Source organism: Poecile atricapillus, chromosome 5 (assembly GCF_030490865.1).
Source record: "Poecile atricapillus isolate bPoeAtr1 chromosome 5, bPoeAtr1.hap1, whole genome shotgun sequence".
Lineage (NCBI taxonomy): Eukaryota > Metazoa > Chordata > Aves > Passeriformes > Paridae > Poecile > Poecile atricapillus.
In genome coordinates, this window is record NC_081253.1 from 10,952,785 (window position 1) to 10,976,359 (window position 23,575).

The following is a 23,575-nucleotide window of genomic DNA, read 5'->3' on the forward strand; positions in this document are numbered from 1 at the left end:
TCATTTTGCACAAAGAATCTTTGGTCCTGTTCAGTTCAGGATTTTTTTGCTTCAAATAGGAAATCCTTGCTGAGAATTATTTTGAAAGAGCTGTTCTTGAATAGTGCTGTGGGTAGCCCTACTCCATGCACCTTCAATGGCTTTGCAATTTCTAGGCACGGGCATTTAACCTCTCTGCTCTCATGTGATGTGTGCTGGACACAAAAGCTGTTACAGCCTGCTGGGGATGGGAGCGACAAGTGGGCTTGAGTGAGATGAAGCAGTGAATGCTGTCCTTCAGACAGGGAAGCTTTAGCTCAGTGTTTACATATTTCCTTCCTCCAAAACACACAGAGTAAGGGTGAGGTGGGGAGCAGCTGCTTTTGAGAAGATGAAGACTCAAGTATTACCAGGTTTACCATATCTTTAGAAGCTGATCCAAAACCCATCAAACTAAGTGGAAAACCGCCAATGATTTGTAAAGCTTCTGGATCAGGTCCTTAAACCCATCTCCTGCAATTTGGCTTGCTGTCTTTTGTGCAGCTGAGTAATACTGGTCCCAGCCCTGTGATCTCAGGAAGTCAGAGCAATGTGCTAGAGGCTGCAGGGACCACCCTCTGAAATGGCAGAGGGCCTCTTTTCACCTTGTCTTAGACTTGCATAATAGCTGAGCACAGCTGTGCCTGCAGACTTACATTTCCTTCAAAGCTTTGTCTTCTTTGCAGCTGGGTACCTGAACCACCTTGAGCTGTACAGGGACTTGCAGTGCTTTAGAGGTTCTGAATCAGATATCTGGAGATGGATGGTGTTGAAAACTATTAAACTTTTGTTCATTGGTTTTCATGTGGAGGAAGTGAGAGCATGGATTTTTAACCCCCTGGAAATGATTAGAGACAAGAAACACAAAGGAAGCCTTGATGCACATTTTGCCCCTAAGCCATGTGGTTCCTAGTTTTCCGTCTCCTGCTGCTGACATGCAAAGCCAGAGCCTTGGTTTTTAATTTTTCATACTGTTTTTAAACAGATACTTTTGCAAATGTAAACATACCCCAGCACTGAAGGTTTCCAGTCAAATTAAAGAGTCAGCACTTGAAAAATCAGCCTTCAGAAAAAGGTCAAATACAAGCAATCTCTGGAGTTCATTGGGTCCATATGCGTAAACTTCAGCTAATATGGGGTGGACCTAAGGCAGCATTTACCTTGAAGTTAGTTTCAGAGGGAAACTGAAAATGTTTTTAGGGATGGCTGTGGTCTGAGCAGTAGATTTGAATGTGTTGAATGAAAAAAGACCGACGTCCTGATTCTTGGTTGCAGTTGCATTCTCTCTTAACAGGAAGGAAGAACTTTGGGAAGGAAAATGTGCCATTTGGCATTAATTCTGACAACTTGCATTTATACATTCTTATCTGGGACCATGCTGGGTTTAATAATCTCTGACTACATGCCTATAAAAGCTTAATTTTGCTATGAGGATGCATGCCTTTCAGCCTTTAATTTAATAACTGGGAAGGGTTTCTTTATAAGTTGTACCACCTGCAGTACTAATGGAAATCAAGACACTGCCTGTTATTTCTGGGGCTTGATTGACATTTGAGCCAACTTGGAAAGATTCAAGCAACCTACTGCCTTTAATTTTTAAAAAAGTATTTTTACCTGTAGTTTGTCAGAGCTTGCATTAAAAGGAAGCACTGATGAGTGTACCTCTCTGAAGTGGTGATCTTTTGCTTAGAGCAGCAGATGAAGAAATATTCTTCTTGCCGCTGCACTCTAATAGTGGGTTAGTTAGTAGGAAAGAGTCAGTAGAAGAGGAGGCAAAATGACAAGAGAAATTACGGCCTAAAAGCAGCATCCTTAAAAGGTATCATCATTTTATAGCAATCCTCTAATCCTATCCCCATCACCAGCAGAAATGCCAGAAGATCTGCACCACATCAGCCAGCTATCCTGCCTGAAAGGTGTTATTGTTGCTGGTTCTGCTGCTTGGTTCAGAAATGTCTCTGCAGCTAAAGAGCTACAGGAAAAGAAGTCAGAGCCCCGTTAGTTAGGAGAATGCCAGAGGTGAAACTGCAGTGCCTCCCTGGTGCTAGTACATCATTAAGGGTCCCTGAGGAGTGTAGGAGGTGGAGATGCTTGAAGGTTAGAGGAGTTATTCCTTAACTCATGCCTTTTAACTGAAGAGCAGAGGAGGTACACGTGTTGTGTGTGGTTACACAGTGTGACAGGAATGCTGAGAAGGGCTGAAATCCTCCAGCTCCCAGCAGTGGGGTTTTTATTATTGGGAGGATGGAGGTCTCGCTGTCGGAGGGGTCCTGGCAGCATCCAGTTAGGCAGGACATGGGGCCAGGCCAGACAGTGTCCAGCTCCGTGGTGAAGGGACTACAGGAGCTGTTATGAAACATGGTGGTGTTTGGGGCAGAGGCTGAAGCTCCATGACAAGGTTCTGCTTTGGAAGGAGAGGCAGGCTGTGTAGACTTCATGGACTTTTTATATGTGTTTTTTTAAGGTTTCAGTAACTTAAGGGCTTGATTAAGGTTCAACCATCCCTGGAGGGAGAAAGGACTTCAAATTGCTCAACAAGTATCCCTACATCAAAGTTTTTAAACAGCTGCACATCTGTAATCCTGTGAAGCATGCCAAGACACCACAGGCCTTAGTGAGATTCCTCATCAGCATTGTCCTCTTGTCCCTGTGGAAAGGGAAACTAACGCCTGCAACAAAGCGTTTGAACCTGAATGCCTTCAGTGAGACTTCTCAATTTATCATTGGAGAGATAAAGTGACAGTGGAACAGGTTTTTTCAGAGCTCTTTTGCACTGGTCTGAACTACATCATTATTGTTATGAGTCATCAGGTCGTTGGCGCGTATATTGGTATCCTGTTGGCATGAGACCAGAAGATATTACCATCCATGCTAAGCCTCCTGGATCTTCAACAACCAGTCCTTGAATGAGGCAGGACTGCTTGTCAACAGGTCACAGAGAGATTACAGTCATACTGATTTGGTCTCATTTGTGCCTTGCCCCCTGAGGTATTTGGTATTCTCCATGTATTTTACAGCCAGAGTAGTTACCAGAATAAATTCTCAAGAGAAGTCCTCACAGTAAAGCCGGAAGACTTTCTGAAAGATACATTTAAATCTATTCCCAGTTATTTTGTGCAATAAAAGTGTAAGGTGAGAGACTGAAATTCTGTGATCTGTAATATACACAAGGTCAAAGTTGGTAGTGGTATTGAAAGATGGGATGCTGTGAATGCCCCAGCATCCTTCCTGAGGGTACCCTGAAAATAGTAATTCACCTTTTTTCCTTAAAAACATGTATATTTTTTTTATTACAACAGGACTTCCTGCCCTAGATTGCTTCATTGATATTAACAGATGTAACTTCTGGAAGAGCTTTGTGTCTTCAAGCTAAACATAACCAGATCTATTGCTCTGCATTTAACCTGTGTGATTGCATTTTGGACAGTTGCCTAGATGGGCAAATCCAAGGCAGTTAATAAAGGCAGTCTCAAGCCTGTGCAATTGCTCAGCCACAAAGAGGCTGTGATGACACCCAACATCCCACCATCTAAAAATGGATTTAGCTGATAGGCTGTGAAATGCTAGGTAAAGTGAAACAGAAGAGAACCAAAGACCTGAAAGAGAAGGCAAAATGTCATTGAAGCAGCCAGGTCTTGAGTGCAGAGCACCAGTGCTCTAACTTGGTTCTTCATCAGCTGGCACAACCTTTTCTCTCTGGCAGGCAGCAGTTTCCCTTTGATCAGCACAGAAGGCAAGGCTGGGGAAGTGTTATGGCAGGCAGCCTCATCCCTTTACACCACTTAATCCTGACACTGAAGATGTTTCCTCAGTTTTAACAGAAGTAAAATTGACCTGCTGTTGTCTCTGAAACCAATGCTGACACTCCATCGTGGATGTGAAAATAACTGCTGAGACAGCTTTGTGTTTATGTGTGGGTTTTTTGCACATTCTGCAGAGAATCAGAATAAATAGAAACCCATTAAAGAGATTATTAATTAGCCTTCCCCTGACAGATAACTCAGTAGGAAATCCATTAGTGAATGTCCGGGTGAACTCACTCCTTCTGGAGCAGCTTTACTGTTTTCTGCTTTCTTGTTTTCATTGCAGATCTGAAGCCCTGGGTGTCGAATTTCACCTATCCAGGTGTGCATGACTTTTCTCAGCTTGCACTGGATGCCAACAGGAACCAGCTCATTGTGGGAGCAAGGTAAAGATAATTTTGATTAGTCTAGGGTTGCTGCTCAAGCTCTTTCCCTTCAGGTTCTGGCTTCAGAGGAGAGTGTGTTTCCAGCTTATGTGGCCAGTTTCCCCCTCAAAAAGAAAGCTATAATTTATGGAGTGGGATTTAGACATCAAATATAATTGCAAAGAAGAGAAAATTACTAGAATTAAAAAGAAAAAAAAAAAAAGATGCAATCAAAATGACTGGTTAATGAAGCAGAATGCTGGCATCTCACTCAGTATTGTGAATGTTAGAAGAGCTACAGTAAATCATTCTGCATCATCCCTCTGCCAGCACAGAATTTGACTTTATGGTTTATTTGCCACAGCGAGTCTTTCACTCAGAACCAGGTTCATCTACATACCTTTGTGTAAGTGATAGAGCCAATGTGAATGGTTGCTTTCTTCTCTCTTAGAATCCACTTCAGAGCCTGTTTGCTTCATCTGCCTGATGTAGTCAGATCACCACCCAATGTGTTCTGGTGCAACTCTTTCTTCTTGCCCATTGTATATAATTATAATGTATTTTCCTTTATTTTTAAACATTATTTTTATTTAGGAAGTCACAAGAGGAGGGGGAACCACATAAGCACACGCAAAGCCCTACAAATTTAGAACTGCATTTTTAATGGGGAAAAGAGCTATGCTTCAGTGAAATAATACATCAGAATTTGTTGAATCATGAGCCCCAATGATGACTATTTTTTGTTGCATAATAAACAGATAAGACAAGAAAAATAAATACCAAGCATGGTCTAATAAATCAGTTAAAGTATAGATAACATTGTGGTATCAGTCTCTGCTATTAACAAAAATGGGGGGAGAATGCTTTCTTCACAGTGTACTCAGCAGTAGAGGACAGGGACATGAGGAGCAGAGGTGGAAGAACTCATGGTACGAGCAATAGAAAAGAGCAAGAGGTGTAGCAGAAGGAGAGTTTTATCCTTCACAGAAACAACCGAAGTGTGATTTAATATACGTTTTCTGCCTGTGTGCAGTAAATAATAACACTTACCTTCCTGTAGCTGTTCAAATTGCCAGAGGCCCTCCTGCTTTTCATACAGAAACATTTTACTTTTCAAGCTGCAGCTTTATTTGTGCTGGGATCTTTAACCAGAAATTATTAATATTTATTACTTCAGAACAGCATTGCTGTGGGGATAGCTGTGAACAGTGCCTTTTGCCAGGCATTGCACAGGCAGGTGCTCTGAGGAATTTGTGGTTTACATAATTGGGCTGCACGGCAGGTTTCCCCCACGCAGTCCCTCACCCCTCCTCAAACCCCACAGCACCTCCTGAAGGGACTCTGCCTCCCCGAGAGTTTGTACGAGTGTGGTTAGACAGGGGTACAACATCATCACAAACGGGAGTGACAGCAAAGCTGCTTTCCCGGTGGAGGTACACTATATTGCAGGGTATTGCCTCATGAGGAAGCACTGACAACTATTGATAGAATTTGCTTGGAAAAGTCAGTTTTCATGAAGCACTACCCACCTGACTGGGAGACTGAAAGTTTCAGTGGTGCCACACGGCTGTGCACTGTTCAGGGTGCATTTAATGAAGATGTCATTTCCCAGGGTGGGTTTTTTTTGGTTGGATACACATGCTTGGTGTGGAGAAGGTGGGGAGTGCTGAGCCCATTTCCTCATCTCAGCTCCACCCTGTGGGAGGTGACAGGGAGAGATTCTTGAAAATGGTGTGTGGATGGGGTCCTTGGTGCTGCACGGCTCCGGGTGTGCTGAGCTCCTGGAGCCGTGTCTGAGGAATGGGAAGGGGAAGTAAAGCCTTTTCTGTTCCCTCCTTCCCTGATAAATCCACACCTTGTTCTGGACTATTTTTAGGGGTGATTTTTTGAGTCATTAGTTGCTCGTGCACCATCTGCTTGAATTTGCAAATGAAACAATACCTCAAAGAGATATGAGCTGTCTCTATCCATCTCTGCAGGGTGTAATTTATGAAACCTAAATTTAAATGTTAACCATGTTTAAATCTGCTGCTGTAGATCATATTAGTAGTAATGCCAGCTATTCTGGAGTTGTGGAAGGAGTTCGGGATCAGGGTGGCGTTTATAAGTACTCCCACTTCTTAATTTCCTGGTTAACATCATTCTCTTAGATGATAGCATTATAAATTATTTCAGACTACTTCTGTCTGTCTCTATTTAAAAGCAGTATGACCTCACCACAGCATCTCTTTGGCTTGGTTCATCCTGTGTTTCAAAGCTTCATAGAAAATACTTCCAAGAAAACCCGAGGGTTCACAAGAGTTTTTGGTTTCAGGAATTGGACACAGCGTGACTGAAACTATAAGAGGTATTGTGGGCATGCCATGGAGACAGGGAGCTGGAACAACATGATCCTCAGATTTTTAAGCTTTATCCTTATCTAAGAGCCCTCCTTAAATGACTGGTGCTGTCTGAGAGTAAACCAGGGGAGTTTGATAACTCCACTGCACCAAATACCTGCCAAGTTAAAATACCAGAAACAAAAGAATTAGTTTCAAAAGCCCACCGTGGTTTCTAAGCAACGTATTTACTTGTCACATCATTTGTAAAATCCAAATGCTTGCAAGAAAGGATATGAATAGTTTAGAACATTGTAAATCTACACTACCCATATTATGAGTCACATTTCATTAAGTATAGAAACACACATTTCAAAAATTCATAACCTTCATTTTGACTCACAGTTTGCATGTTTTGTTTTTGTTTTGGGTATAGTGTTAGTATTTTAATGTACTTTTTTCTTCTGTGAATGAGTGATTGTTTTGAAATATTTGCTGCTTTTTTTCAGCTCTTGAGAACAAGTGATCGCTATTTGAACTTATTTTAATAGGAGGAAAAACTATGATCTAGACCTAGATTAGTGAGAAAAAAATTGAAAATATGGTCACAGTGATTTCATCTGTCTGATGGAGAAGCAGTGCTCTGCTGTCTCACCTGTGCTTCAGGCAGCAGGGAATGTGAGTTTTGTGGAGGAGGGACATGGTGTAGCTGTGACATTCCACCTCCACAAGGAGCCTTACTCCTCGGGACTGTCTCATTGCTGGCCAGGCACAGACAGAAGCCGGTAAAGAAGTGATGATGTGAAAGACCCTGCTTGGAACTAGGCCAAAAATCATGTTTCACAAGAGCTCCCTGTCGAGGACAACATAAAAGGTGTAAAGGAGGGTGGTTGAGATACCGTGTGACAATCTGGCACAACAGCAAGATGAAGGAAAACAGCTTGGACAACAGAAGGATGGCACCCAAACAAATGACTGTACAGAGAGTGGCTGGGAAGTCCTAAGGGAAACATTTGACTTTTCCCAGAAGGAAACTAAAGCGGTGTGAGCTTGGGGCTGTAGCCTGATGGGGCTGTGGATGCAAGAGGCATAGCTATGAGGGTCAGCCATTCACAGTGAATGAAGGTATTACTGAGGAAAACCAGCCAGAAAGCATCATGGCCAGAAGCCCTCACAGTTCTGCCTGCCAGGGGGGCTGCCAGCTCCATCTGGAGATGGGAAAGGATCATCCCCTGTGGCGGTCAAATAGGGAAGTGCAGCTCAGGAGCCCTTGTCACAACTGGCTGTTACCAACAAGAGCCCAGAGTTAGAGAGTAGGGAGCGAAAGCTGCATCAGGGGACTCAGAACTGGCAAGTACACATCATTATGGACTGCCAGACTTCTCTGCAATAAATGTTAAACTACTATGCTGCTGGTGATGCAAGTCTTGATGCTTGACAGAGGTGATTTTCATACTTGATTTAGAGCTGTTCTGAATGTGCCTGTTACTTCCAAGTAGATGGTGCAAGAGAGGAGATATTGGAGAATCATAGAAAGGCTTGGGTTGGTAGGGACCTTAAAAATCATCTAGTTCCAACCCTCCCATCCTGGACAAATATGCCACCTACTAGATCAGGTTTCTCAGGGCACCACTAAATCTGGCCTTGAACACTTCCAGGGATGGAGCACCAATATGGTTAGTTTGGGGAGCAGGGAAAGTGCTGTATGAATTTTCAAGGGTTGTTTTAGGGGACTCACAGCAGCCTAGGCACACCCTTTTCTGACTATTATGCTTCTGGCTATAAAAGCATTAAAAAAAGTTCTGGATCATGCAGGCTTAGGAGCTGAAGGCTGAGTAGAATGACTGATGTCCCAAAAGTGTTCCTTCAAGTTGCAGCTTGCAGAAATATGACAAATTGTAAATATATTCTAGGACCCTCAACCAGCAGGTTTGGCACCCTGAGTTTATTCAAAGTCTCTGGTGTATGATAGATTAGTTTGTCAGGCACCAGGTTCCATGCAGATTTGTGGCCGAACATAGAAAGCCTGTTTGGCAGAAAGCTCCAGAGCACTGCAGTAAAACGTTCAAAACCTGTGCTTGTCAAAAAATATCACTCTTACCCTTGGGCACCTTCAATCCTGTCCACATCTGGACTGCCACTAAACCCTTAAGTCTCCATAGATGATGTTGTCTAGGCAAAAAGCATTTTGCAAAACAGGAAATTCAGTGGCAGTGGTTGGGTCAGATTAGTGCCACAGATCCACAGAGTATAAAATCTGTCAGCAATACTTTCTCTTGCTAAATGATCAGGGCCCCTCACCAACATTTATTCTCACAGGGCTTCTGTGAGGCAAGAAAGCACTAATAATTTCATGCTATAGATGGGAATCCAAGGCCAGGAGGGATTAAGAGCCACCCTGCCCTCTGAAAAGGCTGTGATGTTGAGGCACATGAATATATAGCATATCTGAAAAGTGGTACAGTACTGCACCTAACACAGCTACTCCTGCAGCGAGACTGCACTTTCTGAAGATACCAGTCAAGTCTGCACAACCTCAGTGTGGACATAGCTAAAGCTCTTCTCTGGGCTCAGAATATCCATGGCTGAGGTGTAATTTGGACCCTTTACTCTTGCATTTTCACTTTGTATTTTAATCACTTGCTCTCAGCCTTGTTTCTCCAAAGAAGATGCAAAATATTCATGAAAGCCTGTGAGTCCCATGCACTTACACTGGGAAAGTGGAGCTTCAGCATGGCCGAAAACATCAGGTTTCATATAGCACAAAGAGACTAACATGCAAACAAGTTCACACTGGGCACATCCACATGAGCATGAGCCAACAGTTATATTGTCCACAGGCTTGCCCTGAAACAGCCAGGAGTGGTGTGTCATTTGTCCCTGTTAGTATCTGACTACAGGATTTTTCTCAATGTTTTTCCGAAAAAAATGGACGGAACCATTTCTGTTGGCTTTGTGCTATTTTTGCACAGTCTTACACCAGCTTTACCCCCTGCTAAGTCACTTTGGGCTGAGAAATTACCTTGCCAGTTGAGGTATTAATGAGGACGTGAGCAAGCAAAGAGCATGATAATGTTTTTGATTATATCCAGATCATAGGTGGGCAGCTGAAAGTGCTAGTACAGAGAAATGGAGAGAAACAAATACATTCCTTTCTCACTGTGATTTTTCCTATCAGACAAAATAATGCTCTAATTAAAGTTGCATCTTTGTATCATAGACTAGAGAAGGGCAGATAACATGGTGATGTGAGGGGAAAAAACCCCAAATCAATTTCTGAAATTAACTTTCAGAGAACCATTGTTTTATAAAAGACATTGCTTGACCTGTGATGTAAAGAGTGTGGTAAAGGTGAGAAAGCTGTGATTAGACACTGCAGATAGTTAAATCCACAGTTGGGGTGCACAGTTTCTTTACAAAGGGTACAAAAGTGTGATTTAAAGTGCAGGTTTTAACCTCTCTGGTTGAGCCTAGGATCATTCAGAGGAAGATTTTCCTCAATGGTACTCTGCCAGGTGAGGTCAGCTCAGCCCTTGTACAAAGTGTGGAGGGTGAAGCCTCACTGGGGTGTCTTTTTCTTTTACCTATAGGGTTTGCTTTCCTCTGCTGGTCTGCAACCAGTGTGAATTTGGCATACCCTGAATCTATGCTGTCCCTGACTTGTACCCCTTGGGGAGGAAGGAAAAAGGTGTGGAAAGGATCAAGGACAGTTTTTGTAATTATGGGATTCTGGGAGGTTTAGAACTTGGCCCAAATTTTGTTCAAAGTGTAATTTTTTTTTCTTTGTTAACATTTGTGCAATTTTTTCAAGCAAAGAACATGTTTTTTTGTTAAGTCAGAATAAATAAATCAAATAAAATGCTGTACTGCAACAGTGTCAGGTTGTTGGAAGGGATCAGTTTGCAGAAGAAGCTGCAGCAATAGGAGGGCAAAGGGGCAGTTTTGCACACTAATGCTGCACATGGAGAAGAGGATGAGGCAGTGGCAGTCTCTGGTCTGTTATCTTCATCAGCAGGGAAAACGGTTGGTCCTTCAAATTGCCTGCAGGGCAGCACCATCCATTTCTGCAAGTGACATCAGCGTTGTTGTGGGGCTGAGCACTTTCACAGCCAGTGCCTGCACAGCCAGTGCTGTGTGAAAGGCAATCTTTGTGCAGCACAGACTGATAGGAAGCATCTTTACACAGCAAATTGCAGGCCTCACTAGAAAAATATCTCATATTCCAGATAAAATGAAAATTGGTGGTACCCTATCATGAAAGCAGCCACCCGTGAGAGGCTCACTTGCTTTAGTAAAGCACTGAGAATAATTAAGTTTGAAGGCTGTATTTTTGGGAGTGGGATGGGTGCAAACACAAGGTCAGGATACTTTGGCAAAAGCCTTGGAGACTTGGACATAATGTGTTTTACAGCATCACAGAATGGGGCTGCAGAGTAGTTTTCCTCTGTATTACTGAGAATACTTTCTCTTGCTCTAGTTAAGGTAGTGAAATGTCAGTTTTATATGGCACAGCTCACCACAGTGGTTTGCATATCACTTTATTATATCCAGATGTTTAGGTGCTAAGCCTACTGTTCTGTGCCACTGCAAAGGTATAAAAACCCAACAAAGAGAAGGGATCATTGGGCAACAACTTAATCTCACAAGCTAAGTCTTTCAGTATTTACGTACAAGTCGTGTTGAATACATCCAGAGAAATGAGGATGTTATCAGCCTAAGTAGGCAGGTAGGGAGGCTGCCAGGAAAGATTTGAACAATAATCAGTGCATCAGAAGAGGAATTTTATGTTGTGACTTACTGAAAGTGATTGGCAAATAGGAGAGCAAAGGTCCCTGTGTGTCTCGGGGCCATATCAAGGTGCTGTAACTGCTCTGTGACAGCAGCTGGATGAGAGAAGAACGGGGAGCTGTCAGCCACATGTCAAAAAAGACTTGAGGTGGCATGTGGGATAATATGTGATGGTCTGAGAGATGGAGTCACTCTTCCAGGAAAATAAGAACAAACCCACACATGAGTTTTGAAAATTTGCCTCAGTTTTCATTCCTGAGGTTCAAAAGAAACTCATCTAGTGAAAAAGAGGGAAGAAAATATAACAAAACAAAACAAAAAGGGAAACTGACCCTCTTTTGATAAATATATTCAAACAATATTACAAAAAAATTCCCAATCCACATTCTTTGACGTGTCTCAGGAGCATAGCAAGTACTGTAACCCCCAATACTTGGAATCACTCTGCAGTGAGGCTTTGCCTCTCCTGCCCTGGGGAGAGAGAAGGGCCAGAGCCATCAGAGCCAGCTTGCTATCCCCTTTGCAAACTGATGGAAGAGGGGACAAGGTGTCCATCTAAAGGCCAATCCCCTTTCTGCTTCTCCCTTCCCCAGCAGCATCCATCCATCCAGATTTCTGCGTATTGGCATAGCCCAAGTGTGCCTCAGCTTTGCTGTTGTCCTGCCTGCTCTGAAGCTGTTTCTGCCTCTTTTGACTCTTCCTAGAGCTGGCCCTGAATATACAACATCAAGAGGAGCATAGCTGTGCCACATGCCCTGCGCCATTAAAGCTGATGGTAGCTCTCCACTGAATGCAATGCAGAGAAATTTCATCCTCGTTTCCACAGAGAAGTACTAACTGGGCTTCAGTGCAGCACAGAAACAGTAGCTGAGCTCCTGGCTTAATTTGAAAGCTGTTTAATACGAATGATATGCTGCCTGCATAAGAATCCTCTTCTAAGATGTTTCGCTAACTCTGGCTGAATTTATAACTGAGAAAAGTTGCATTGGGAAAAGCAATTCTTCATACAGCAACTGCATCATATTACTGTCTGCCATTTAGTATGGTTCTCTGTTGTACATCTATTGATTTTTGAGGAAGAATGATGTATTGGACAAGTTTTTCTTCAATAGAAACAAAATTACTGGTGAATAAGGATCCAGCTTGTAGGGTAGCTGCTGGTCCTCCACCTTTTCTCCAGCAAGTGTTTGCCAGGCACTTCAAATGGACCACTGGAGTAACATTTGCAAATGGTCATGTCACACTCTGGACCAGTCATGTAATTAACTCCTTCTGAAAGCAAAGGCCAGAATCATCCTTCAGGAGCTGGGTTTCTTCATATGGTTGGCTGGTTCTGAAATGTGGATAACCATCTGAAAAGTTTAGCCACAGCTGGACCTGCATAGAGGCACTGTGCATTAATCTAGCATGAGATTTGGTCGCCAAGAGCCCTGGGGTCTGATCTTGATTCTATCACTGGCTTGCTGTGTGCTTTGGAGAAGATCATTTAACCTTTCTCTGGATCATTTTCTCCATTAGTATAAGGGGAATGATACTAGCCAGCTCCTAGGGAGTCATGAAGCATGACTAAGCTGTGTTTGTCATGTAGTGTGGAAGTACAAAGTATATCTAAGGCCTCCAGGAGCAAAGAGAGGAAGAGCTGACAGGAGTTGCTGGCTCCTAGCCTGAGGCTCAGCCCCAGCATGTGGTTTCCAGGAGTGCCAGAAGGGAGCATTAGTTGTCATATGCGTAATTCTGTGTCTTGTTTCATATCACCCAAAGGACTCTGTTCTGTTAATTATTTTTGTTATTATCTACTCGGTGACAGTTGTGAGACCCTCTTGAAGACCTGGACCCAGACTGCAGCACAGTCCCACCCTGAGGAGGGGAAGTGAGAGGGAAATGCAGATCTTTTCTTCCTGGCATCCAGTAATAGGATGCATTGGAATGGTTAGAAAGTGGGACAGAGAAGGTACTGACTGGACATCATTAGGAAGCATTTCTCTACTGAAATTTTTATTTTATTTTATTTTATTTTATTTTATTTTATTTTATTTTATTTTATTTTATTTTATTTTATTTTATTTTATTTTATTTTATTTTATTTTATTTTATTTTATTTTATTTTATTTTATTTTATTTTATTTTATTTTATTTTATTTTATTTTATTTTATTTTATTTTCACAAGGAACCTCTTCCCAGAGCACAATGAGCCTATCTGAGGCTCCAGTACCTCACCCAGGCTGTGTTGCATGATTGGAGCAGTGCAATATTAGTCCCCAAAAGGGATAGTAACTCTTCACTCAGTTCTCTTCAACTTTCCCTGTCCTGGTTTTGGTTGGAATATAATTAATTTTCTTCTTCATAGTTGGTACAGGGCTGTGGCTTGGATTCAGTATAAAAATAATGTTGATAAGACACTGATGTTACAGTTTTTGCTAAACAATGCTTATGCTAAGTCAAGGACTTTGAAGTTTCCCATGCTCTGCCAGGGAGCAGATGTACAAGAAGCCAGGAGGGTGGCCAGCATAGCTGGCCTGAACTACTAAGGATATAAGGACATCCCATATCCTGGAACATCACACTTGAGTACATTAACTGTGGACAATTGACTGGGGACAATTGGCCAGGAGGGGCCAATTGCTGCTGGCGGGAGTTGGCAATTTTGTTGTGCAGCACCTGTGTCATTTGGGCATCATCATCATCATCATCATCATCATCATTATTATTATTATTATTATTATTATTATTACAACAATAACAATAATTGACTTTGTTTCAATTATTAAATAGTTCTTATCTCAGCCTGTGTGTTTTCCCTATCCTGCCAATCCCACTGTGGAGGGTGGGAGTGAGCGAGTGGTTGCATGGTACTTAGCTGGGGTTAAACCACAACATTCTCTCAATGTGTACTTTTTATGCATGATCAAACATTATTATCAGCTTCTGTTGGCTTTGTTTCTAGTTGTAGAGTAATTGCCTAGAAAGAGAGAGAGCTTAAGACAGCCTGCCCTGTAAGGAGGGAGGGGGGAACCTCTCACACCTATAATAAGGTACAAGGAAGTAGCAGCAAAATGAGCAGCTGTAACATGTAATGATAGAGGTCAGCTGAGTTAAGGCATTTTTTTTATTGTTGGTTTTTGTGTGTACGTCCAAGTCTTGAGAGGTTCTGGTAGTGGTCAGCATGTGGGCTCTCGTGGCTCTAAATTTGATAGCGGGGTTTATTCTGAAATATAGAGAGGTTTTCATACCTACTTGATGTGTGAGGAGATAGGAAATGTGAGCAAGCCTCACTCATTTAAATAGCAAAAAAAGTCTGAAGCTAGGATAGCCTTTTTATATTACAATTATATATATATATATTATGGCCTTTTATTTGTACATGATCAGTCCATCAACTGCAGTGATGTTCCTCCTGATCTACCATTGCAGAACTGAATAGCTGCTCTCTCTTAATTAGGAGGAAGCACCTTTAATCAGCCAGTGATGACAGATGTGGTGCCTGAAAAGAGGCACTGAGAAGGAGGCCTGAATGAGTGACTGAAGCATGTTGCAATGCTTATGGTTTCAGAGCTCCTAAGACAAAGGGTCTCTGTTATTGTTCAGGCACTGCTCTTATGTGGCTTCCCAATGGAAAGGCTTGAGTTTGTCTTGTATCTCTATTGCTCAGTGGTGTCATAGCCAGAGCGCTCTGCCTTAGAAGTAAATGGTTTCAAGGCCAGAAAATGTGTGAACAAGTGCACTGGCACCATGTTACAAAGTTTACCCAATATCCTAGTGGCTACATGAAATAAATACTTTATAGCAGATTTGACTTGGATGTGTCAAGGCAAACAGATTTAGGTCGGTATCTTCTTCCATACCCTTTCCTAAATCACATCTCAGCTGCCCTCTTGCTCTCTGTTATTCGTGTTTTGTGGTACCAGGCACAGTGAGCACCTAATCATTTTACAAGCAGCCAAATACAAATTATGAAGCCAATTATCAAATACTTTCATTTAAAGGATTTCTGCTGCAGCTTGACTCTGCTCATATGCACACAGGATAGAGTTCCCAGTTAAGAAAGTAATTCAGCATCTACTCATGAGTGTAAATGACATTTCAGCACAGATTTACATACTGTGCCCCAACTTTGGGTGCAAGTTATTCTCCTAACTAGGGCATAAGCTAATGGTCCAGGAGATCATCTCCTGGCTGTGCTGCAGATATCTTCTGTGATATTGGCTAAATTGCTCAATCTGTGCTTTAAATTTAACTGAGAATGATGCATCTTTTTCTCTCTTCTGTATATATTCAGATGCCAAATTCTTTAAACCTAGATTTTATAGAGCTGGACAGCAGCTAACTTTGTATATCTGAGCTGGGGAATAATATCCCACTGCAATCAGAGATGATAGAGAGAGGATCTGCCCTCAGGTTGTTTGAAAAGGCATTGCCTGGGAATCAGTCTCCAGAGGAACTATCATCAACCCACTCTGTGTCTTAATGCAACAAAACCAAAGCCTTGCCTGAGATTTCAAGGCATTACTGTTTCACATGGGCATTTTCAGAAAGGCACTGATGTTTATGGAAAAAAAGGTTAGTTGTAATAATAATTAGTAGTGTGAGGAATAATGTCATTTGCCCCAGAGTACTCAGAGGAGTGTAGCACTTGCTCTGGAGATGGCTGAAATGCAGCCAAAGCTGGGGTAAACAAAGCTTGGGTTTAATACTGTGAAGTTGTGTGAGCTTTTAGGATAGCAATTAAGAAGGTTGTCCTATGCCTCCAGATTTGTGCACCAGCCTTTCATAGAGAGGAAGGGTAGGTATTCTAGGTATTAGAATATTTAGGGTAGGTATTCTAGATATTAGAATATCCTGGCTGCACCAGGCAATTGCTCTTCTGGCCTAGTCTGTTTGGTTTAATTTAGGAGAGAAAGGAATTAACCAGAATTCACTTACAAGAGAAGATGGGAAGGAAAGAAAAAGACAGAAAACGAGACAGAAAAAAAAGACCAAGAAGGTACCTCGTGCATTCATGTGGAGATCTCAATGTTCTTATATACTTCTTACTCATACTCCTTTAGCTGCTCTAAATTATGGTTCAGCAAGATATTAAACAGACATAACTTCAAATACAAGCAGAAAAAAAGGACACAAATGGGGCAATTCTAGCTACAATAAACCATGCCTGTCATTCAGAGACCTTGCTCATTCTTGGACTGAAACTGCAGTTAAAATGTAATTCATAAGAATGGCACTGTCTGATTCAGCAGATGTTTCCCTTTGGCGTTTTACTCCTTGTACAGATTTACAGAACAAGTATGGTTAAAAGAGCATGTTTTTAATTAAGGATTAATCAGTTCTATCTGGGCAGGTCAGCTGGAGTTGGGAGGTGTCTGACAGCCTGGTTTGCCTGTAAGTGTTTGTATTGCTGCTGGAAAGATGTGAGAAGGATCAAACAAATAAACAAAAATAAATTGTCAGTGCCTGTACAGACACCAGGTAAGACAAGCTGATAAAAACATAGGGAAACTCTGTTTTATATAAGAAAGCCCCAAGGTCAGACTTAGAGAGCTAAGGTTAGTTAGTTTTGGAAGATTGTTGTGGTATTCACATTAGCACTATGTTCCTGCCTGGTTTAGGTCTCAGCCACCCGAGTGGCTTTGTCCTACGTAGCAGTCACTGAGAGAACAGACTGGCTTTATTGAAATGGACACTCCCTGTCTGCATCTGTTTTGGCTGAGTGCAATGAAAATTGTGTCCTTTGGATATGTCTCTTTCATTAAAGATATTTTTGGTTGAATTTGCTCTGCAGTGCTATCAGGGAAAAAAAAAACCTCAAAAAAACAAACCCTAATATTAAAACTTATTACCTAGTCAAACTGTCCAGCTTTTTGCAAACCTAGAACAAGGAGCTGAAATCTGCATTATAAGACTTCCAAAATCAATGCATTTAAATAGCATGCTTAACAACAGGAGAGAAACTTCAAGTCCCTCGTTATGAGAATTTTTTTTTCCTGAGGGTATTGTAAGATTGCACGCCTTCCCCAGCAGAAGGCTTATTCCATGATATCTCATGTCCTGGAGTTGCATTAATACTTTGGTGTGAGTATCTATGTGGTGTTCTAAGGGAGCAGTCAGATCCATCACTGGATGAGAATTTAGCTTCATTGTGAAATTTTAGCTGTGTGTAGCTTAGTGCTTCTGGCCTGCTGCATGCACCTTTATTTAAGTCTGATGCTGATGCTAAAGAGTTAACAATTTTTTGGGGGGGAAATTATGCAGCCCTTTGAAACACAATAGGGTTTCAGACTGTACAAAAGAACTTCTGGATCTTCAGTGACTTCAGGACTAGGAGAGAGGATGGAGATCTGTGTGTGTGTGTGTCTGTATACTTCTCTGTGTACTTATAGGAGGTACAATAATCACTGATATATCTTCTTCAGATATTGCTATGGATCTCATTCTTCTCTGGGTAACCAGTGCCAGTACAGAATACAATGGTGCAAGTCAAGAGCAAGTCACAGCTATATCAGCTGAAGATTTGTTATGAGGAGTTTGACTTCCCAAGTTCCCCATCATCCTTGTCCCCATCCTTCTTTATTAACAGTCAGCAGCATTTGAAAGCTTTTGATTTATTTATAGAACTGGGACCAAGTACACAGGCAACTCTGTTCTTATGCCTTAGATGATACACAAGTGATACCTAACAGAAGGAAAAATTGCTCAAGCCTTGTCATGGTCATTGTGACCCAATATGAATCTCTCACTATCAAAATTTGAATTACTTTCTTTGCCTGGTCAGGGTGTGCTGCTGTACTGGTCCTAAAGAAGGCTCCTCAGAAGAGTGCTTAGAACCTTTTCATCACTATAGACTCCTTCCTCTGGGGTAACTGACCTAGGACTGGAACTTGCATTTTCACTAGGTGGGGGAATGTGTGTATACTGGCATTTCTAGAGCAGATGAACTTGTATCATCAAAACTGCACTTTCTACCACTTAAACAGAGCTACTTCCAGTAGTATAGTTCAATTCACCTTGCATGATATAAATGTGTATTCTCTGGGAGACTGGTGTCAGTGATGTTGGAAAAGGATCACAACTCTTTAGACCTTGTGACAGATGGGATGCGAAAAAACAAAAATTAGATGTGGCCAAAAGCATCAAGCACACAATCCAGTCTGTATGGCTTAATATCTCAGCTGATTCCTGGACTGCATGGTCTTAGCAAGCAAAAATGTGAGATAAATCTTGTTAACTAAGCCTTATCTATAGATGTTTATGCAAGTATGTGTTGCCTCCTATTTGTGATGGGCTATGAACATTCAGAAGGATGACAGGAGCTCAGCTGATATGTGGTATCTCATGCTACAGTGACTTCTGTCAGGAATTCCCTTGTTTTGTCTGTGAAGAGACGATGACAGGAGGATTGGGAATATCTGCAGTCACTGCCTTGATTTCCCTGCTGATTTTCTGTGCAGAGAGATTCCACTGAGAAGTATCTGCTCTCTTCTCTTCCATGAAGTCCTGAATGGGAATTCCCACAAGAATAGGTTTGGGGAGCATACTAGGAAGTCAGCTCTGCTCCAGCTGGCTTCTGTCCAATCCCAGTTTTCTCAGAATTCAGTGAAAAACATGACTGCAGCCCATACGGACTTCAACTAATGCCTGTTGAGAGGTTGCAAATGGCCCTTTGTGGTGGGGATTTCATTGTGGTTCTTCATTATGGATTCTGGAGTATTTAATACCAGGACCTGCTCAGAGCTTAGCTGCCAGGTTCACTAAGATACTGATGAACAAGTCAGTGAACAGACATATAACTGCTTTTGTATTCTGTGGAGAGGAGCCCAGGAAAACCTTTTGTTTGTAGACGTGAATGACCAAAAACTATTACTTGCTTTAATAACTTTTCCCTTCCTTCCTTGGAAGCCTAATAGTTTGTAATTTTTCTGCTTGTTCATGCAGGAACTACCTCTTCAGACTTAGTCTACACAACGTTTCTCTTATTCAGGTATGTTCACTTTTTACTCTCTTATTTTATTTGACTTGTTAATGAAAGTTCTGTAATATTTGGTGTACATTTTCAGAATCCTGTATAGTGTAAATTTGCCCAAAGTGGTGGAGCTGAGGGAGAAGACAAAATCAGAACCAAATGCTTATTCCCACTCCAGTGATAATGCTGGGGGAAGGGATCTGCTACACTTGCCCACTTGGATGGTGCTCTCTGGTTTTGATTCTCAAGTGTTTGGGTGGTAATGGCATCTTAAGGAAGAAAGCACGTAGTGTAACTGATACAGGCTTAAACGCAACAATCAATAGAAATCCTTGGCTTTCTTTAGAGATGTCAGCAACCTGCTGGAGAAGGTTTTACTATTCTCATCCTTCCTCATTTTAGCCTTTGTAGGCCTTTGTGAACATGGATTGTTGTGGAGCTGTGTTTTGCTGAATGCATTACTAAGACCATGATTGGACTTGCAAGCATTCAAGAGGCAAAAGGGGTTGAAAATGTGTGTTACCATTTCTTTACCAAGGTAAAGCAGCTGAAGTTTGAAAGGGCTTGAAAATAATCCAGCACAATTATGACTACTCTCACTGTACTGAATCTGGAATTGAAGGATGCAGCAAAATTTTTAATGAAAATGTCAGCTGTTTATCTTGAAATAAATTAACACTTATGCACTTATACTTACCATCTTCTATAGTTGCTAGATCACCAAAGAAGTATTCAGCATTTTTTCAGACAGACTAAGAGGCCTTGCTCCTGTACCTGACCACACAAAGAAGCCGTTAGAGTAGTATTGCCAGCCATTCTGAAGGGCACAAGCCTTCTGCTGTTAGTAAGAGTTACAAGTATAGCTGGAGAGAAGAAAAGATGTTTAATGGTTGTAAAATGCATTGAATCTTCCTTTAAAAGGAGAACAAAGTCCCAAGTTACCAATGACAACAATAAAGAGTTAGAGAAGCTGCTACTCCCATTTGGCAGTGACTTCCCTTTTGCACAGCCATATTAGCATGGCTGGAAGGTTTCCAATGACACAGGAGAGGGAAGTCTCCGTAGTTATGAGAGGTGTCATACCTTCTGCAAAGCCTGTTATCACACTGCTTGACACATCCTATGGTGCTTGTCAGGGATCCCCTTCAGCAAAACCCAGTTGTGAATCTCCCTCATGCACTCCTGAAGCCAGGCTTGGCCCTCCTCAGTGCAGTGAGTTTCCTTTTCTGCACTGCAAAACATGGGAAGTCTCCTTCTATGGCACTGGAGGTTGCTGTGGGATCTCCGGTTAACATAATGAGCTTAGTTCGCTCCTGCTTTCTGGGTGTATCCGGTTACTTTGCCAAGACTTTTTGCATGACAAAGAGAGCATGGAATTATGTTGACACACGTGTTGGGAATGATGGAAGTGATTGTTTCCCGACCTAATGGTTGCCTAAGTAGCTGCTTGGCTTGTCTCCATAAAGCTCTTGATGCAGTTTAAAGGCACCACCTTCCCTTCTCTGTGCATCATTTTAAAGGTCAGATCAGAAAGTGAGGCAAGAAATGTAAGAAACTTGCATTTAGTTCTACAAAGGTGAGAGTGTAGTTCAAGAAATAATCACAATGTTAATTTGCATTATTTTGTATCTCCTCTTTGCTTGTAAATAAAATACAGTGTGGATCTTGCCAGGCCTGAATCCAGATAGTTTTTCATCTTAAGATTGTATTCTGATTTATTTCTGCTCATGCAACTTCATTGTCATCCTGCCAGTGGTGCTAAATCTACTTCACAGTGCAGGTTTGTGCTGACAGATATCTGCTCCCTTGCATTCATACTTCCATGAGGTGAGGGCAGAAACATGAGGAGCATGGTCTATGGAGACATCAGGATATGTTGGCTGTGGGACAAAGCCTGGCAGTGAGAGGAATGTACCCCTCTAAGCATGGTTCGATGAAGTATAAAGCTGTTTTTTCTCAAGTGTTCTTGTGCTGTATCCTGAGGCTGCAAGGTTCCTGTGGGAAAGAGGCATGCCACATAGTATAGATAGGAAGTTACTGTCTTGGAATTGCAATAAACTAAAAGACAAAATTTAGTATTAACTGGGAAGTTATTGGTTAAGAATTGTGTAAAAAAGACAGCATTACCCCTTATAATTTTAATTTCAGGGGAGTGAAGGAAGAGAGATCGATTTTGGGATGTGTCAGCTCTTGGGCCCCATTATAATAAGGGGTCAATTCTTTTCCTTTCTTATCTCTCATCAGCTCTACCATGTGTTGATGCTTCCTCCACACTTAGAATTTTCTGTTGGTTCTGCTGAGGTTGTTTCTCCAAGGTACTAATCCTTCACAGGAGTGCTAGTGAGTGGAGTGGAGCAAAAAGTGACGCAGAACAAGCTCATTTCCTGCTTCACAGAACCAAATGTCCCAACTTCTCAGAGATTTTTCCTCCTCTCTTTGTTTCCAAACCATGTTTCAGAAATTCCTTTTGGAACCTGTGAAGCTTTTCACCAAATGAGTTTTAGTTGCATGGGACCTTTGGTGGTGGTTAATGCTTTTCTGAAAAACATCTTCGGCTGATCTTCAATATCCATAAGGAAGTTATGGCCCAGATATTTTGTGATTTTATCTACCTCTTTTTATTGCCAAAATTGAAGCACCTTATTAAAGAATTACTGAAAATCAGTGCCTTAGCATGGGGTATCCAAAAGCACTTAATATTGAAAACTTTGGCATGTGGCGTTCAAATTCTTGCACAGTCAAGAAGCACAGTTTTGAAATGGATACTCTTCCTTAAATCTTTAGCATCTCTTTTAAACAAAATCTCTGTTTCATGTCTGTCTTTAAATGATTGTCTTATATGTATTGTAAACAAAATCTCTGTTTCATGTCTGTCTTTAAATGATTGTCTTATATGTATTGTAAACTCTCATTAGACACTTTATAGAACACTTCTTTTACATTATGTGCATTTGGAGAGCATGCTGTTCAATTTGTACATGGATCTGAAATAAGGCTAGCTCCTAATCTGCAGCTTTCATTGTGAAGCCATAGAAAAGTCAGTTTTATACTGGATTTGGTAATTAATAGAGTAGGTGGAAGGGTCATTTTAAAAACATAAGCCTTTAAGAAAAATTTTTTAAAATTCACAATACTGATTGGGATTTCTTAGCAAGGAATGCTATTCTGGGGTGTGTATTAAAAGCAGGCTATTTGGCTGGCATTTCATAAATCACAGTACAGTGCTTACCCCCTGCTCACTGTGATTTTACCTGGATTCTTAGTTCTCATTTAAACTGAGTAGGAAATTACTTTTCCAACCTATTTGAGATAAAAAGATTTCCAACCTTTTTGCACTGAGATGACAACAAGCCTCTCTGACATTTTTGTAAAATCTGAAGGAGAATGAGATAGACGTGGTTAATTGGCATGAAAGTACTCTGGGTCAAGTTTTTTTCTGAAACATCAAAAAAGTGCATTTAAGTGTGCATTTCTGTCGTCTCAAACAATTGTCCTTGTTTGTTTGGGGCATCCTTTTCCCCCTTTCCCTTTCTCTTCCTCTTTCCCTTTCCTTTTCATTTTCCTTTCCTCTTTCTTCTTTTCCTTTTCTTTTCCCTTTTCTGTGGATCTAAGGTGTCCTTCTGGACTCTCATCTGGTAAGTGTAATAGAAAATGTTAGAATTTCATAAAATATTTTGTTTTCAATTGTTTGTTTTGATGGAAGATCTCTTCTAAAAAAAGTTTTTAAGCAGCCCTGTGAAGTTTGTGTGCTGGTATGTCAGGCTAATAGTATTTTAAGTATTTAAGTATTTAAAATACTTTAGGAGTTTGTACTGTATTTTAGCAGATTGTGAAAGAATAAATAAGTGCACCCATTGCAAAACTGTTAGGAAGACATAAGTTATTTCACCTAAGAAAGAAAAAAAATTGAGATCAAAATATGCTTTATCAAAATATTTTTTTCTTAAAGACAAAAATGGAAGTGTGGATTAAATGCAGAGAGAGAGTATGTGAGTTTCCCAGTAGTCATAAACCTGAATTAGGAAGGATTGCCTGTGGAGTTCCACACTGCCCAGTTCCACCTAGGTCTACAATTACAGATCTACTGGTACCCCACTGCAAAACACAAAAATGCCACAGAGCACACAATTTCATTTGCTTCCGAAATTTGGCTCCACATTTCTAAATATGATCCCCTATATTCACAGGGTCACTTTGCATAGTGCTACCCAGTCCCTAGGGCAAAACTTGATGAACCTCTCAGTCCCACTGAGGCATAAGTCTTAAAACCAAGATTAAAGTATACTTTAATCCTGAAACTGAGGCAGTATCAGCTCTTAAATAATGAT

The 23,575-nt window shown here is 41.3% G+C and overlaps 1 protein-coding gene across 1 annotated transcript in view; it reads left to right on the forward strand.

Moving 5' to 3' along the window:
• SEMA5B (semaphorin 5B) overlaps nt 1-23,575 on the forward strand; it is a 266,477-nt gene that overhangs the window by 144,101 nt on the left and 98,801 nt on the right. The window contains exons 5-6 of the mRNA XM_058840177.1: nt 4,108-4,207; nt 19,220-19,265. Coding sequence (XP_058696160.1) covers nt 4,108-4,207; nt 19,220-19,265 — 146 coding nt within the window. The remainder of the gene's footprint in view (nt 1-4,107; nt 4,208-19,219; nt 19,266-23,575) is intronic.